This window comes from Enhydra lutris, unplaced genomic scaffold (assembly GCF_002288905.1).
Source record: "Enhydra lutris kenyoni isolate GAN:26980312 unplaced genomic scaffold, ASM228890v2 scaffoldscaffold19, whole genome shotgun sequence".
NCBI classification, from domain to species: Eukaryota; Metazoa; Chordata; class Mammalia; order Carnivora; family Mustelidae; genus Enhydra; species Enhydra lutris.
In genome coordinates, this window is record NW_019154103.1 from 4,079,165 (window position 1) to 4,098,759 (window position 19,595).

At 36.3% G+C, this 19,595-nt stretch overlaps 1 protein-coding gene across 2 annotated transcripts in view; it reads right to left on the minus strand.

The window, feature by feature from the left end:
• Positions 1-7,452: 7,452 nt before the first annotated feature.
• The window catches only part of LOC111148309 (tubulin folding cofactor A), a 78,493-nt gene continuing 66,350 nt past the window's right edge, over positions 7,453-19,595 (minus strand). Inside the window, exons 3-4 of one of the 2 annotated variants that reach the window (XM_022504805.1) lie at positions 10,050-10,136; positions 7,453-7,706 (exon numbers count right to left, since the gene is read on the minus strand). In XM_022504805.1, coding sequence (XP_022360513.1) covers positions 7,626-7,706; positions 10,050-10,136 — 168 coding nt within the window. In that variant the 3' untranslated portion in view covers positions 7,453-7,625. The remainder of the gene's footprint in view (positions 7,707-10,049; positions 10,137-19,595) is intronic. The other variant, XM_022504806.1, reaches the window with a different exon arrangement.

The following is a 19,595-nucleotide window of genomic DNA, read 5'->3' on the forward strand; positions in this document are numbered from 1 at the left end:
GTGTCCACTGTACCTTCCAGACTCAGATAACTCCTCAGAAAATCATTTGCCTTTAAAAGGAGCAGAAGGGATGTCAAGTGCTGTCTTTCTCCCTGAGATAACCTAACAAATGTCAGTTTTCTGCAGTGTCAAATCCTTTAGCTCAGCCCCATCACTTTCACGACAGACCCCCATCCCTTTTCCCAGCGCACCTGGAACAAGCCCACCTCGCAGGAGCCCGCTTCAGTTCTCACAAGCCAACCCCATTGCACTGCACTTTTCGCTTCTGCAGGCAACTCCTGGCCCTGCAGCTCAGCAACACTTTCTCTTCCCTTTGTTCTTCTGGCCTGGGGTGGCAGCAGCTTCCTGCAGGTTTTGATCTCTGATTGCTTCACCATTTCCTATTTTTTCCTCCCTTCCTTCCTTTCCTTCTTTTTTCCCTACGCCACCCCCCCTCCCGCCTTCCTTCCTTCGTTTCCTGTTACCATTTCCTATTTGATGTTCAGCTCTTCCATCATTCACAAAACAATTCCTACATTCAATCTCTTTGGAATTTCTCTTAAAATCCCTTTGAACTACTTGGTTTTTGTAGGGTCCTGACTGACAGTTGCACTTCCTGTGTGTGAGATCTATATAAGCTGCCAGGACACGTCATCTGAGGCTGTGCTGTCATCGCCCTGTGTCTACATCTGTGGAGGTTCCAGCCTAGGTTAAGCCTATGGTTCGTATTCTTGTAGCTCACAGGGTAGAGTAGGGCTTGTAGGAACCACATGGAGTCTCTCTCTACATAGTGCATATTCTCAAACCCAGCACTAACAATCTGTGTCTCATTTATGCAACTTTGGGGGGCAGCTTTACAGTGTGAGGACCCACATGGTTTGCTGTTTCTTCGGCCTGGAATATTTCAGGTCTCAATTTAAATCTCATTTTCCTGAGGAAGCCTCCTCCATCACTCATAGTTCACACGGAATGCTTCCATCCCTGTGTACCTACAGTCCCTAGGCCTTCCTCTCTCTGTCTCTCCTGCTATATTGTATTTGCTTGTCTGCTGTTTGCCTTTCTTGCCACACTGGAAGTCGCCTGAGGTTAGGGAGTATGCCTCTTCTTGTTCACCATTCTATTCCTATTATCTTGCACAACAAAGTTTTGATAAATAAATGAATGAGATACTCTTAGACATGAGGGACAAGGTGTCACTCTGCTGGTCTAGAACCTATGAGTCTCCACAGGGTCTCGGTCATTAAAGTCCAAGCATCCTGCTTGGCTTCCAAGAGCATTCAAAACCTAGCCTGACCATCTGTTCACTTTAGCTTTCTCCATGACTCTTCAGCCCAACAAGCCCACCACTCCACATGGGCCAGTAACTTCTTAGATATACAGCAGTAAGAGGTACTGTCACAACTGTTCACTTTCCTTCCTTCTATCCCACCATCCTTCAAGTCTCACCCTCCGTCTCATCCATGAAATGTCCCACGTAACTCTATTCTGGTCTTAAAATTCTTACCATCCATGTCTTTTATTGATTCTTAACATCTGAAAACCATCTCCATCTACCCACAAGGGTTGTAAGGGAAGAGTCTTGCATGATAAATGCTGAAAAACGTCAAATGCTTGTTTTCTTTGCCCCACTTGCCAAAGGGAGGGTACGAGCCTAAACCTTGTCTTCACCAATCAGAAACAACTCATCCTAGACATTGCAATCGGAACTGGTGTTGTAGAGCAAGGATGATGATGTCGCGCTTTCTCTGGTGGTGATGGTGGTGGTGGTCGCCAGAGCTCCTAGGACAACCATGGCAAAGAGGGAATTGGCTGTGTACAGTGTCCAGGGGTCCTGTTTCAATATCCAACGGCATTATCTCCTACATTTATCCTCTTCCTAATTCCCTGTTTTCAAGATTTTCTTGGATACTTGATGTTTTCCCCTAAATATACAATTTCGATAATTGTGGTATTGGACTTAGTATTAATTTGTGGAGAATTTCCATCTTTAAAATATTTTCACTAAGTGCATTACATTTTCTATTTCCCTATACACTCACTGCATATTATCAATTTAAAATTCATTAATCTATTAGTTTCACCAATGTTTTCTTTTCTTCTACCTTTCAATCTTTTTTTTCACTTATTTTGGTGTGAGAGATGAAACAGAGATCCAGCTTTATCCACCTCCCCGATTAGCCAGTTATCCCAGTATGATTTATTGAATAATCTCTTTCTCCCAAGGGTCTGAAATATCCTTCATCATATACTGAATTCCCGTAAGTATATATTTGGGTTCACTCCTGAGTTCTATTCTCTTTGATCTTCTATTCTTTTTTTTTTTTTTTAAGATTTTATTTATTTATTTGACAGACAGAGATCACAAGTAGGCAGAGAGGCAGGCAGAGAGACAGAGAGGAAAGCAGGTTCCCTGCTGAGCAGAGAGCCCGACTTGGGGCTTGATCCCAGGACCCTTGGATCAAGACCTGAGCAGAAGGCAGAAGCTTTAACCCTCTGAGCCACCCAGGTGCCCCTGATCTTCTATTCTTTTACCATACATTTAATTACTGCAACTTGACAAAGTTTTAATAGTGAGCAAAATTAGTTTTCCCTCATTGTATTTTCATATCCCCATCCTAGTCTAATTGGATTTTATAATCATTTCCTAAAATTCTCCTCCACCCAGCCCTGTTGTATTTTACGTCATTGAATTTACAAATTGACATAAAAGGAAACCATGTTTTGCCATTAATTTTCCATATGTAGTACAAATCATTTTTTTAAAATGTTGTCTTCTGTGACTCAGTAGGGATTTATTTTCCCATTAAATTTGGTTATTGCTGGCATGTAGAAAAGCTGGGGTTCTACGTATTAGTCTTTTAGCACTGTAGTGTAACAAAGTATCACAAACTTGATGGCTTATAACAAAAGAAATCCATTTTCTCAGTTTTGGAGGCTCAAAGTCTGAAATCAGATCAAAGACAGAATCTGCTCCATGCCTTTCTTGTAGCTTCTAGTGTCACTTTGGGTTTCTTGGCTTGCATAACTCTAATCTCTACCTATGTTATAATATGGCCTTCTCTCTGTCTTCACATTGTTTTAGGACACCAGTCATAGATTAAGGGCCTACCTTACTCTAGTATGATCTCACCTTAACTAATTACATCAGTGAGGACCCCCTTTTTTTTTTTTTTAAAGATTTTATTTATTTGACAGAGAGAGACACAGCGAGAGAGGGAACACAAGCAGGAGGAGTGGAAGATGGAGTGGAAGATGGAGACGATGGAGTGGGGCTCGATTCCAGGACCCTGGGGTCATGACCTGAGCTGAAGGCAGACGCTTAAGGACTGAGCCACCCAGGCACCCCGAGGACCCTCTTTCTAAATGAGGTCACAGTCTTAGTACTAGGGGTTAGGATTTCAATATATCTTTTGGGGAGACATAATTCAATCCATAAAAATCCTATATATTACTTTTGCAGCTTTCCACTTTAACTACCTCACTTCTCCTAATTATCTTACAGGTGACTCTTGCATTTACCTCGTACATATCTTATCAACTGCATATAGTGAAAAGGATGCTCTTTTTCACGCTTTCTCATTTCATCCTCTTTCTAGTCTCATTGGCCAATACTTTATCACACTGAACCAACAGGTATTCATGTTTTAAAAATATGCTTCATTATTTTTGAGATTTGAATTTGATTATTACTGAAGTGAAACATTTTTGAAAAACCTAGCTGTTTGTATTTCTCCTTTTATGAATTGTGTGTTTCTATCCTTTATCTATTTTTTATACTGGGGACTCTTTATTAATTTGAAAGGGCTCTTTGAGCATTAAAAATAATACTGTCTTGTGACATATATTCCCAAGATTTTAAAAGAACCTTGTCAACTATCTAGCAGTCAACAAAAAGCAAGAAACAAAATAGAAGGTTCTGATCTACTGTCTCATAAATTAATTATACCTTCAGTGCAACAGTCCAATACATGAACAAATGCCTCTCATAAGAGCAATAAGACGAATAGTAGAGTGCAATATAGATTTTTATGAAGCACTCTTGAAAATTTCAAGTACACTAATACTTATAACTTGTTTCATAGTGCACCATTTCTCAACCATTCAATTTCTTTCCAGCTAAAAGCACTCAAAAGAGTCTCAAGGACTAAATTATCTGATTAACCCTTTAATGCCAAACGCTGCACAGCCCGTGCTCATATACATGTCAAGTTTACACTGACATTTAAAGGCCCTAACTTCCAGTCAAAGAAAGGATTAATCTGTCGTTGGTTTATCTAAATGACCAAATAATAAGATTTAAGTGATAACCAGCTGTAGGATATGTCCTTATTAAATTTGATAGGATTTTTAAAAAGCCAAGTAATGTAATGAAGTTTGCAAAGTAATTTAGATTAACCAGGTTTGACTGCTCAATTTGGAAGTGATTCAGTGCACAGGTAGAGGCATAGAGATGATTTTTAAACATTGGGCTTGAATGTTCCTGACCAGAAAATCAAGAAATGTTGAATTAACCTTAAAATATATTGTTTTAACCAGTTTTCATTGCTCATAATATAAATACATGCTTATTTTAGCAGGCTTTTTTTTTTTTTTTTAACTTTCCACAAGTTCCATTCCTTCCCAAGGCACTATTTACATAACTTATGGTACAAAATATAGGACAAAGTATGATATGGTACAAAATATGATACAGGACAGCTTAGTTCTTGAAATACTAACACTCACCTGAAATGTGAATGTCCCAAAAGCACAGCCACAAAGCTCCTGTCCAGGACTTTGGGGGAATATTTTCATTTACTAGGATTGAATCTTCATTAGCCAAGAATGTCCAGATGAAAATGCTAGAACTTGGAAATGCTCTCTGGCATTCACTGGATTTGGTTACTTTTAACTCATTCCACATGTTGTGTTTCTATTTCCTCACCCTATGCACATTCTTACCTCCTTAGAAATTATGTGCCCTTTGCTATGCAGAAAAATACAGAAAAGTTAGGTTTACAACTTGATTCTGTCACTTGTCTTTGTTTTGCCTATTTACTTGATGAAAGCCATTAATTAGTATATACAAGGATTAAGGGCACCTAACAAATATTAAATGATTACATGTTGCAAGGACACTTTGTACCTGCAATGTGTGTAACTGCACATTTTCACAGAGACAACTACTCTGAGACCTAAGTTTATATGTGTTATAAGCTATTACTTATTTATGTATAGGATAAACAGTTACTGTTTATCATAAATAAACAGAAAGGAAGACAAAGAGACAATTCTTATTAAGTAGAAGCATTTTATATAATTGTATTAGAGTAGTGTTATTCACAATTCAACAGCAGGTGATCATAATCATTGTTAAAAAATGAAACAATAAAAAACTGAGAAATTGTACATATTAAAGATACTTATTGTTTTATGTATACATAGACCTCCATAAGTATGTACTGGGTCACAATGAAAAACATGTTCCTTATTGAGGTCTGCGGTAAAAATAGTTTGAAAAGCACTGTATTATTAAGTGTGTTTGTGGTGTGATGGTATCCTTCATGGCATTCTTTCCTTCACTCCAGAGGTTTTCACCTCTTGCTTTTCACTTATTCTACAAATGTTTACTGAGCAACTGCTATATGTTGGTTGGGGATCAGGTACTGGAGAGAGAAAAAGGCAACCTTACTTTTGGAAATTTCTACCTATTATCCTACAGATGTAAGTTTTTAACCAAAAGCTTAAAAACAAGCTAACACTGCATGAATTACAACTGTTCTTAACTTACTGTGCCTCTTGATGGCCATGAAAACTTAAGTGGAATGTGTCAAAAACTCCCAGGAATAAGCCTTCACAGAATACGAAGCTTCTTGCTGCGTCTCATCAATGTCTGGAGAGAGATCCAGTATGAAATCTGTAATTGAGACAGCAATTCTCTAAAGGTGTATTTATTTTCATCTGCTTTGTTAATTTCTACTTTCCTAGGCTTTTTGGCAAGAAAATAATTTTTTTTCAGCAACCAAGACTTGGGTTGTGGCTGTAAAACTTCCCTTTCAGAATTACTTTTTTCTGGAGGGACCAATATTTTTTGCTTTAAATATATGTTATTTATGTATTTGGCAGAAGGTTGAAATGAAATTTTTTACACTTAAAAACATGGTAAAATACTTTCTTTAAATGCTATCTTACTTGGAAAACTAAATATGCCATCCCACCCACCACCAAGAAGCCAAACTATTCTTGGGACTTAACACCAACCGCAAAATAATCTAGAGTTTTCATTCTCCTGCTCAAATCTCTAATATTAAGAGAAAGCCTTAGCAGAAAGTTTTACATTGTAATTGTGTTTTTATTTCCTTACTCTTCCTTTCCCCACCTCATGTACTTTAAAAATGGCATGTAATATTTTAAGATGATGACATTTCAATTTAGAAATGCTTCTGATATATGTTATTAAGTAATTTTCTAAATGTATAAAGATTTTTAAAATGATGGATTCTGTGCTTTACAACAGCATACCCTTTAGAAATAACGGCAGGAAAGAATAGTATTATTTTTCTCAATAGATGTTATGGTTTCTGGTGATCATTGGTGACTTTCAAAATCAAACCAATTACCCTACAAGTATGTATCTTATAGCAGCAAAAATTCAGATTTTGTTATTTTTTCAATTATGGCTTTTAAAGTTTAAATGCTATTATTAGTATTTTAGTTCATGAGATCACTGCTCATGGTAGGCTGATGATATAAAGGTTTATACACATTTTCAAGAAACAGAAGAAAACTAACTGAGTTGTCATGTATTTTTAAGAAAATAAACTCAAATGATTAGGTAATTAATTGGTTTACAATTGTACTGGAAAAATACTTTGTGATAAAATGATAATCTTTTCCAGTCAGTCAAGATTATCCAGGTTTGGCTTTGACAGTGTATGCTGGAGCTGGCTCAAATCTTCCCAACCTTGTGTTCAATGATGTCATGTCGGTAGCCTGAAATTAGTCACAGCAGGAGTACTTATACCACAGAAGAGGCTCCCTTTCCATTTTGAAGGTCTGTTAAACATTTGCCAATACACGATTATTATTCCTTTAAAATACAATTCAATTCTTTGTTCATAAGAATCTTACTTGGAGATCTAAATAATTGATGTTTTTTGTATAAATCTATCTTTCTGGAAAGAGATTTAAATGTTTCCATTAGTTAACAGTGATGGAAATGTTAGACTTTCACTGTAAAGGGATAAATATGTGAGGCTTTATTCACAGACAAGTTCTTCGTTTCTTTTGAGGGAGTTGTACCCTATTTAGAATACTGTTCAAAATTTGGATTTTTATCTAAAAATAAAGGTATCCTTTTTAACTCAATCCACACTTATGAAGCAAAATACCTAGACTTCAGAGAACCTAACAGATTTTAATTCTGTCAAAAATGTCTATGATTTCATGATAAAAGGTTAATTAAAAATATTTTGTAAAGTATGAAATAAACAATTTTAGACGAACTCATTTATTTGACACGTTAAATTAGGCAAAGAAAAATATATGCAACTGCATAAAAAGAATCACATTCTCATACTATTTGAACATACAGCAGTGGTCAAAAATAATGAATTGTGGAATGGATCCCAGGATTTAATGCAAAAAACATCCTGTACAGAAAAACTTCAGGCTTCTAACTTCACTGAATCCAATACTAAACGTGCTTCCTTATATTCCTCAGTTTCTTCCAAGTCTTTTTCACCCTCCTGAAATGAAATATAATAAAATGAGATTTATCCTTCTCAAACTTCAGTGCTATTATTTATTTATATATTTATTTATTTATATATTACAAACCATCAATATAAAGGCTCAAAAATTAACACAAAAAGGATTCCAAACCTCATCTAAATATTGTATAATTTCATAGATTTCCCATAGTTTTGTTTTTTATTGGAAAGAGAAGTAACAGGTTTTGTTGTTTCACTGTACAGCATCCTCACAGAGTAAGTGATAAACAGGGTCACCTAAAGCTATTAGCATTAAATAAATACATAAAAACCTCAGAAAAATGAAAAAAAAGTATTCTCATTTTGTCAACATGTCATCATACAAAAAAGATTAATATCAATGGACTAAAACTAAAAAAATGATGCTTTACTAAAGTGTCACATATATGATAATATTCAGAAGACAATAATCCTTGAACTACCCACAATGACAAAGAAGGGTAGTGGTGTCACACCAGAGATAAGTATAATCTTTGAATTAGAAAACCAAACTGTCTGCTTATTAATGAGTATTACGCATTTTACTACAAGGAAACAAAATGCTAACATCTTTTATTTTTTGATATCCAAAGACTGAGTTTTTCCTTGATACTTTATACATAAAACTCATACTAACATATTATTATGTGAACAGTATCATCTAAGTTATTCTGCATATGAACTTTTGTTTGATTTTTACTTAAATAAGTAAAGCTATGACCAGTTATTTGTGTTGGGTCAATAAAAGCTGAAGATGTACAAACAGTTACAGAGCAGAGAGAATAAAGTATGTGTGTTTCTTCTTCTTCTTCTTTTTTTTAAGATTTATTTATTTATTTGACAGAGAGAGAATGACAGTGAGAGAGGGAACACAAGCTGGGGGAGTAGGAGAGGGAGAAACAGGCTTCCGCAGAGCAGGAAGCCCGATGCAGGGCTTGATCCCAGGACCCTGGGACCATTATGAGAGCTGAAGGCCAACGCTTAATGGACTGAGCCACCTAGGTGCCCCTGTGTGATTCTTTAATAGAAAAATTTAAAGCAAAAGGAGAATTTGCTTAACTCAGACTACAGGCAAAAATTTCTTAAAACTTCTATATTACACCTAAACGTGTCTCTGTTCTCTGTTACTAAGTATAAGCTCTTTGAGGGCAGAAATATTGCTGACTACATCCATACACACAAGTATATCATTCAAAGCCAGAATTATTCTTTTCAAGCAATTTCTATTACTTTTTCAGCTACTAGATTCATGAGAGCAAAAAGCATTTAAGTTGTCAGGAAATAAAAACGGTGCTTCTGTCTCAGTATTTTAATATAGTAATTATTTCCTGCTTTCACATCTACCTTTTATTTCAAAATCACAGTTTTATTTTTGGCTGTTAAGGAGAGTTACCCTGACTTTGAAAGGTTCCTATAGATAAAAATGGAGTTCTGTGTCAAAATTAAAGTAAAATGTGAACATATCTCTGTTTTTTTCTTACAGATTTAGTCCTAATATAATTTTGGTGGGAAAACAAATGTCATTCTTTTTCAAAGAATACATATAATCATCCCGAGAAAGCCTCACAAGACTTCTGTTATAGAAGGCATAACTATGAATCACAAGACAGCTAGTAGCTAGTTAATGTTAGCTCAAGAAACAGAAACATAAAATGAGATTAGTAAAGGAAATATCAGAATTCATCAAATTTATCATCAAACAGAGAAAACAACTGGCTTGAATATAGTATCATGCAGTTATCTCTGTTAAGAAATAGGAGGACTTTTAATTGTTTTTAGAATCTTTTATAAAATGATTCTGCCACTGTATCACAAGGCACTTAACACTAGCAAGGATGGTAACAGTGTTATCCTGCTCCAAGTTAATAGGAAAGCACTGCCTATGTTACAAGGTGTTTTTTCCTCTCAAACTGAATAAGGTTTGACTCTAAAAGATTCCAGATCCTTTTCGTAAGGGCCCAGATCCATTTGAAGCATCTGGATCTTCTGAAATTTTAAATAGTCTACTTATCTTTAATGTGCCAAAAAAAAGATCTTTATGTATGAATACTAAATATTTCAAGATACTGCTGGACAATGTTAGTGCTCTGAATATCTACCATAATAACTCAAATATATTTAATTAACTAAGTTTAAATAAACAGAAAAAACACGTTGGTTATAGTACTTCTACTGGAGGCTAATTAAAACACAATTTAATCTCTACTAATTATTTTAAAATATACTGGCACACAGGGCAAGTGAACAAAATATGTCCCGAACTAGTTTATAGCACTGAATACTTAAGATTTTGGCTTTCCATATATTACACTGAAAGAACACAGAGAAGAATTTACTTACTAATAACTGCAGAAGATCGGTATATGCTGCTTCCAACCTACGCTGGCAATCTGGGATCATCATCCGGGACTCTTGCAGGATCTCTGCCTATAATGAAAAATCTCTGTGAGACAAGCAGAGATAGTAGAACTTACGTGTTTAGCTCACACTTCTGTAACTATCTAAAACAGGTCAGAAGAATCAGGAAAAAATTATAGGTATGTTAAATAGTTTAATATTTTTAAAAAATAGCTCAATATTTTAACTTAAATTGTGATTAGAAGTTAGAAAGAATGACTTTCATACTGTAAAATATTCAAAGTACAATTTTTTTTTTTAAGATTTTATTGATTTATTCAACAGAGAGAGAGAGGGAGAGATCACAAGTAGGCAGAGAAGCAGGCAGAGAGGGGGAAGCAGGCTCCCTGCTGTGCAGAGAGCCCGATGTGGGGCTCGATCCCAGGACCCTGAGATCATGACCTGAGCTGAAGGTAGAGGCTTAATCCACTGAGCCACCCAGGCGCCCCCAAAGTACAAGTTTTAAATCATTTGGTAATCACTTTTTCATGCTAAGTGAAAATTAAATGGAAGAGCTTTTCATAGAGCATTTATTTAAAAAGGCTATTTAAAAAAATAAATAAATAAATAAACTATTTTTCCTGCTGTCACAAAGCACCTTTATCCAAAATGGGATCAGCTGGTTATATAAATATCTCCTGCATCTTCTGAGTAATAAAGAAAAAGAGTGTTCAGATAATATCACATGGAGATAATTACTGCATGAAAAAAGTTATTGAGTTATTGATCACATCGTGTGCACACTGCAGGAGGTTCTTACTGAAAGACAGAGGTAAAGAAAAAGGAAAAGCAAAGACCAGCAGGTTCATATTTTTGATGCTTATCATGCATAAAAAGTTATTACTTATCCTTGTGCTTCATTTTAGGAGAGAGATTATTCTCCCCATGCACTTTGAGCCAAATTACCAACTTGGCACCCCTCTGAATCTAACTTCTACCTATTCCTCCTGAAGACAGACACAACAGAATTAAACCCAAGAATATTTATTCTGGAGGGTATTTCTGGATATAAAATATATCATTCAAAACTGAACTATAAAATATCAGATCATAAAAGAAAAAAATCAAAGCAATCACTGAGAAACCAATCAGTAGGAGGATAAATAAATTAGTGTCAGATGTTGTTCCTCAAATACGTCTTTTTCCTAAGATGGCAGGAAGCTTTATCTCCTTAAACTATTCTCAGAGACACAAAAATCATTTAAACATTTATCTACAAAAAATAATGTTTGGGCAACTACCTTTGGTTAAAAGGGTACAAATTTCAAACTTTTACTTATTTTACTAATAAGCTTTATTAGCTAGCTCATATAAAAATAAAAAGGAAAGACATAACTTAATGGTAATCATACTACTTTTTTTTTTTTAAAGATTTTATTTATTTATTTGACAGAGATCACAAGTAGGCAGAGAGGCAGGCAGAGAGAGAGGAAGGGAAGCAGGCTCCCCGCTGAGTGGAGCCCAATGTGGGGCTCGATCCCAGGACCCTGGGATCATGACCTGGGCTGAAGGCAGAGGCTTTAACCCACTGAGCCACCTAGGTGCCCCCATACTACATTTTAATAGAAACTTTAGTAAGTTCCAGTATCTTCTCCCTTTCCCTAATAGTTTTGTCATAACACACACTATAAACAAAAATCAGAATCATAATAAACAAGGATGCTCTCTATCCACATCTGTTTTCTCAGGTGAAAACCTATTGTTTAACTTCTTTTACTAACAAGACGCTGGCTGAAAACTTAAGACACAGAATCATGACTTTACTTCACTGCTAATCATACTATACCTAGATATTTAATCACTGTGACTAAATTATTTTTATGTATCTAGTTAGTATGAATATGTGTGAAAAAAATCACTGATAGATGTTTCACGGGATACCTGATTCATATTTCTTCCTTATGGACCACCCTTGAGAGTAACTTATAGGAATTAAATAAGATGAAATGACTAGAGAGTAAGATCAAAAGCATTAAGTCAAAATGGATACTTCTAGAAAGTTTTAGTACTGTCAATGAAATGAACTTTATACTTCTTTCATTATTATTCTATTCATTATTATGGAGCAAGAATCCTCTTTTAATCTATCAAAACAGGACTCTGATGTAAATAGGGTCAAAGATCAGTCTCTCCCACGTACCATCCCCAATTCATTCAATAAGTTACTATATATGTACAGGATACCTGGTACAGGGGATGCAAAGATGAGTAAAAGGGCGGTTTTTGTCCTCCATTCCAGTACAGGAGCATGAACATGAAAATAAACACTTGACACAGCTTCAAGAAGACTTTGCCACTGGGAGCCAAAGGCATATAGTACAATCCTGGCTATGATGTGGAATCCATAAACCACATCTCTATCAAGGCCATAAACCGTAGACTTTACCTCATAACAATGAATTACAACTGCTAGAAATAATTTTAAAAGACCATATATAAGGTGTGATTATATAATAAAGAAACCCCTCAAAATACCTGAACTAAAGTAAATGAGTATTATCTTTCAAAGTGTTCTCCTTGGGAAGGAGTCACTCAGATGAATGGAACCTCTTTTTAAAATATCTGAATAGGGTGGTTCAGTCATTAGGCATCTGCCTTAGGCTCAGGTCATGATCTCAGGGTCCTGGGAACAAGCCCCACATCCTGCTCCCTGCTCAGCTGAAAGCCTGCTTCTCCCTCTCCCACTCCCCCTGCTGTGTTCCCTCTCTCACTATCTCTCTCTCATCAAACAAATTCTTAAATAAAAGAAAATATCTGAATAAACTCTCAGTTTATTATAATACTGACTATGACAAGACTGAGTTTAAGTCAGGATCTTGGCACAGATTGGGAGGTACAAGGAACCTTAGGTAACACAGCAGGATGTGGTCCTACTCACGTGTTACTGTTCTTAAAACAAGTTAGGATATTTTGGGGGGAAAGTTATTCAGGTAAAATGGAAGTTTGGGGAGGCTTATTAGCAAGGCTCAAACTAGAAAAATAAATAAATTACTAAACTAAAATCTGATCAATTATCTTTATAATCAAATGTAAATAAGTTGGAAGGGAAAAGCCCTAATTGGCAGATTTTCATTTTTTCAGAAAGAAGAGCTCTGTGAAATAATCTGGCCAATGTTAAGTTGTTCTGCTATTGCTCAACTGAGATAAGATTTCTAACTTCTTTAATGATCCATTCACCCAGGGCTGGCTATAAATCCATAGGCACTCTAATATTGGATATCGGCTACCTCTGGAACCAATGGTAACTGCATTAGCTTGCCAAACTGAGCTTTAGGGTTGTTCAGAGATTACTGTAACAATGGTTAAGTCTGCTTTTATACAAAGGTCAAATGGTAATATACTAATAAACAGGTTAAAAATCCAACTGAAGAGAGGGAGAGACAGAGGGAAAATGGTAACTATGTAAGGCGATGGATATGTCAAGTAGCTTGGTTATGGTCAATATTCACAAAGTATACATTCATCAAACCATACAATTTGATAACTTAAATATATACAATTTTAGACTGTCAACTATATCTTAGTAAAGCAAGGGAAAAAAGATATAAAGACACTGACTGAGAAACAAATGAAGAATCATAGAGTCAGAAGGGACCTAAGTGGTTATCTACAACAGGCTGCTCAATTTATAAACAAGAAAGCTGAGTCTCAGAGTGACTAGCTAGTTGATAGGATCTGAGTTATAACCCATGACTCCGATTTCAACTCTAGCATATGAATGAGTGATAGTGTAGCCAGACTCTAAGAAGGATTCCAATGATCCCGTTCTTACATAGTCACCTCCCACACTCCATTTGGGTTGCACCTGTGACCAACAGAATGTGGCAGAAGTGGCTTTCTAGAACTTTTTGTTTCCACATGGGCCTCTTGAAATGCTTACATTATGGAAATGCTTCTCTCAGGAACTGGTTGTCATGCTGTGAGAACCTCTGAAGGATGGAAAGAAGGAAGATAGAAAGATAAGGAAGGAAGGAAGGAAAGAAGAAAGGAAGGAAGGAATCTGACTTGTGTTTTGTGGTTATTGCTGAATGATTAAGGTTATTGCTCAATGACTAAAAAGAAGTCTGGGCCCCTAAACCCTAAGATGTCAATAATTACTTTAAGTACAAATGGTTTAAATCCACTTTTTTTTTTTTGGTTTAAATCCACTTCTAAGAGATTCATAGACTGGACCCAACTATATGCTGCTTACAAGAAAACCACTTCGAACAAAATGAAACAGAGTTGAAAATAAAAGGATGAAAAAAGATGTATCATGCAAACATTTAAACAAAAGAGTGACTATATTAATACTAGATAGACTTCAGAGCAAAAAAATAAATAAATTAGAGACCAAGAGGAATGTTACATAATAATACAATGATCAATTCACCAAAAAAAAAAAAACAAAAAAAACCATGGTGATCCCTAAATGTGGATGTACTACATAAGAGAACTTCAAAATATATAACATAAAAACGGATAAAACTGAAAGGAGAGAGGTAAAACTACACATAGAGCTGGGGATTTCAATACTTCAATACTTGGTACAAGTGGTAGAAGTATTAGACCAACAAAGTCAGCAAAATTATAAAAGGACTGAATAATGCCATCAACCAATAAGATCTAACTGACATTTATAGGACACTCTGCCTAAGAAAGGAAAAGAAATATTTTTTAAGCACCTATGAAACCTTTATCACAGGGGCACCTGGGTGGGTCAGTTAGTTAAGCTTCTGCTCTTGGTTTCAGCTCAGGTCATGACCTCATGGGCTGTGGGACTGAGCCCTGTGTTAGGCTCCATGCTCAGTGCAGAGTCTGCTTGAAAGATTCTCCCTCTGCCCCTCCTCCATCTTACATGCATACTCTCTCAAATAAATAAATCTTAAAAAAAAAGAAAAGAAAAAAGAAACATACATTGCAGTATACCATAGTCTTGGTCAAATAACAACTACAAAACAAAAATCTCAACAAATTTAGATATTAAATAAAAGAACTGAAATAATACCTAGTGCATGTACGACTATTAAAAAAAAGTAGAAATCGTAACAAAAATATAGCAGGAAAATCTTCAAATCACTTCGAAATTAAACATACTTGTAAATAACCCATGAGTCAACAAGGAAGTCTCAAAAGAAGAAGAGAAATACAGAGATAAATGAGAATGAAAATACAGCATGTCAAATGTTATAGGATTCAGTTAAAGCAGTGCTGAGAGGGAAATTTATAGCAGTAAATGTTTATGTTAGGAAAGAACAAAGACCTCAATTTAAAAATCTAAGTTCTGGGGAGCCTGGGTGGCTCAGTCGTTAAGTGTCTTGTCTTCGGCTCAAGTCATGATCCTAGAGTCCTGGGATCAAGCTCTGCATCTGGCTCTCTGCTCAGTGGGAAGCCTGTTTCTCCCTCTCCTACTCCCCCTGCTTGTGTTCCCTCTCTCACTGTTTCTCTGTCAAATAAATAAAATCCTTTAAAAAACCCCAAAAACAAAAAACTAAGCTCTTCTTTCAGAAACTGAGAAAAAGAAGAGCAAATAAACCCAAAACAAGTGGAAGGGAATAATAAAAATAAGATTAGAAATGACAGAATAAAAATATCCATGAAACAAAGAGATGAGTTTTTAAAAAACGAATAAAGGGCGCCTGGGTGGCTCAGTGGGTTAAGCCGCTGCCTTCGGCTCAGGTCATGATCTCAGGGTCCTGGGATCGAGTCCCGCATCGGGCTCTCTGCTCAGCAGGGAGCCTGCTTCCCTCTCTCTCTCTCTCTCTCTCTCTGCCTGCCTCTCTACTTGTGATCTCTCTCTGTCAAATAAATAAACAAAATCTTTAAAAAAAAAAACAAAACGAATAAATTTCTAGTAACACTGAAGTCAGAAGGCACAAATCACTAAATCAGTAACAAAAAAAGATCTTTACAGATCTTGCAAGCATTAAAGGAAAACAACAGATACTTGAGTTAAGATGGTGGAGCAGTAGGGGGAGTCTGGGCTTGAACATAGCTTCACCCCCTGATCACAGCTAGATCAACATCAAATAATTTTGAATACCTAGGAAATCGATCTGACGATTAAAAGAGCAATGTGCACAATTAGAGGGAGAGAACGTGGCAGGCTTATTTTAACAAACAAATCAAAGCACACTTAGTTAAAGGTCCAAGCACTCCCCACCACAAACAAGGAGGAACTCTGCAAAGGACTGACCCATGGGGAAAAGCAGCCAAAACACAACAGCAGACTGTGCAGAGCATACACCAGAAACACTGGTGTGTTTCCTGAAGCACCAGGCCCTAGACAGTGTAGGACTCCTTCTTAATATACTAATACTCTCGGGGCACCTGGGTGGCTCAGTGGGTTAAGCCACTGCCTTCGGCTCAGGTCATGATCTCAGGGTCCTGGGATCGAGTCCCACATCGGGCTCTCTGCTCAGCAGGGAGCCTGCTTCCCTCTCTCTCTCTCTGCCTGCCTCTCCGTCTACTTGTGATCTCTATCAAATAAATAAATAAAATCTTTAAAAAAAATACTAATACTCTCAAGAGCAAGAAAATAACAAGCTTTCATAACATGCAAAAGACAGAAACCTAGACAAAATGACAAGATGGAGGAATTTTCCAGAAAAGAAAGATCAAGAAGAAACCACGGCCAGGGATTTACTCCAAACAGATATAAGCAATATATATGAACAAGAATTTAGAACAAGAATCATAAGAATATTATGGGGTTGAAAAAAGCATAAGAGGGGCGCCTGGGTGGCTCAGTGGGTTAAGCCGCTGCCTTCGGCTCAGGTCATGATCTCAGGGTCCTGGGATCGAGCCCCGCATCGAGCTCTCTGCTCAGCAGGGAGCCTGCTTCCTCCTCTCTCTCTCTACCTGCCTCTCTGCCTGCTTGTGATCTCTCTCTCTGTCAAATAAATAAATAAAATCTTAAAAAAAAAAAAAAGAAAAGAAAAAAGCATAAGAAACACCACAGAAACCGTTGTTGCAGAGATAAAAGAGCCAAAAAATAGTTAGGCTGAAATAAAAAAATGCTTTCCTGGATGCAATCACAAAGAGGATGGAAGAAGCAAAGGAACAAAAAGGTGATGCAGAAGACAAAATTATGGAAAATAAAGAAGCTGAAAAGAAGACAGAAAGAAAACTAGTAGATCACAAAGAGACTTAGGGAACCCAGTGATTCCACAAAGCACAATAATATCCATATCATAAGAGTCCCAGAAGAGCAAGAGTGGGAAAAAAAGAGCAATTTATTTGAACAAATTATAGCTGAGAACTTCCCTAAGAAGTGGAAGGAAACGGGTATTCAAGTCCAAAGGCACAGAGAACTCCCCTCACAGTCAACAAATACAAGTCAACACCAAGACATATCATAGTGAAACCTGCAAAATACAAAGAGAGAATTCGACAGCAGCTAGGGATAAAAGGTCTTTAACCTACAAGAGTAGACATAAGGGTAGCAGCAGATCTGTCCAGAGAATTTGGCAGGCCAGAAGATAGTGGCATGATACAGTCAATGTGCTGAATGGGAAACATATGCAGCCAAACATACTTTATCCAGCAAGGCTGTCATTCAGAATAGGCGAGTTAAAGGGTTTCCAAAACAAGCAAAAACTAAAGGAGTTTATGAACACTAAATCAGCACCACAAGAAATATTAAAGCAGACCTTTGAGCAGGAAAGAGGGACCACAATCAACAAAGATTGGAAAAGAAAAGAGACAATCTACAGGAATAGCAACTTTACAGGGAATACAATGGCACTAAATTTGTATCTCTCACTAATTACTTTGAATGTAAATGGCCTAAATGCTCTAATCAAAACACACAGGGTATGAGAATGGATAAAAAACCAAGACCCACCAATATGCTGTTTACAAGAGACTCACTGTAGACCCAAAGACACCTCCAGATTGAAAGTGAGGGGGAGGAGGACCATCTATCATGCTACTGGACATCAAAAGAAAGCTGGAGTAGTCATATTTATATCAGACTAACTGGATTTTAAATGAAAGAGTGTACTAAGAGATGAAGAAGGCACTATATCATAATAAAGGGGTCTATTCAACAAGATCTAAAAATTCTAAATATTTATGCCCCAACCTGGGAGCAGCCAAATACATAAATCAGTTAATAAACAAACTTAAAGAAACTCATTGATAATAACACATTAAGAGTAGGGGACTTTAACCCCCACTCACAGTAAGGGACTGATTAAGCAGTAGATCAACAAGGAAACTGGCTCTGAATCATACACTGAACCAGATGGACTTAACAGATATATTCAGAACATTTCATCCTAAGGCAGCAGAATACACATTCTTTTCTAGTGCACATGGAACACTCTCCAGGATAGATCACATACTGGATCACAAATAAGGCCTCAACCAAAAGAGAAAGAGAGCGTACTATGTATATTTTCAGACCATAATGCTAATAAAATGAAGTCAACCACAACAAAAAATTAGGGAAGACTGCACGCAGGTTAAAGAACATCCTACTAAAGAATGAATGGGTTAACCAGGAAATTAAAGAAGAAATTTAAAAAAAAAATACAGAGAAGCAAATGCAAATGCAAATGAAAATAAATTGGAAGTCTAAAACCTTTGGAACACAGCAAAAGCAGACATTAAGAGGGAAGTATACAGCCAAACACAGGCCTTCTTCAAGAAGAATAGTTTCAAATACATGATCTAACTTTACACCTAAAGCAGCTGGAGAAAGAACAGCAAATAAAGCCTAAAGAAATAAATGAAATAGAAACCAGAAGAACAGTAGAACCGACCAACAAAACTAGGAGCTGATTCTTTGAAAGAATTAGTAAGACTGATAAACCCCTGGCCAGACTTATCAAAAAGAAAAAAGGACCCAAATAAAAAAAAATCATGAATGAAAGAGGAGAGATCAAAACCAACACTGAAGGAATACAAGCAATTAAAAGAACATATTATGAGCAACTATATGCCAAAAAATCAGGCAATCTAGAAGAAATGGATGCATTCCTAGAGATGCATCAACTATCAAAAAAGAAAAAAGAAGAAAGAGAAAACCTGAGCAGACCCAAAACCAGCAAGGATATTGAAGCAGTAATCAAAACTCTGCCAACAAACAAGAGTCCAGGGCCAGATAGCTTCCCAGTGGAATTCTACCAAATGTTTAAATTAGAATTAATATCTATTCTTCTGAAACTATTCCAAAAAATAGAAATGGAAAGAATACTTCAAAACTCATTCTATAAAGGCAGCATCACCTTGATTCCAAAAGCAGAGTCCCCACCAAAAAGGAAAGTTACACTCCAATATCCTTGATGAACATGGATTCAAAAATTCTCAACAAAATACTAGCAAATTGTAAGGAAAAAAAAAACACCACTAAAAAGTCTGTAATACTGTTCATAATGCTCATGGATTTGCCACTTAGAAGAAATGAACCAATTCCTTCAAAACTACAAAGCACCAAAACTCAAATGATAACCTGGGTAGTTCTATAATCATGAAAGGAATTGAATTTGTAATTAAAAAGATCAT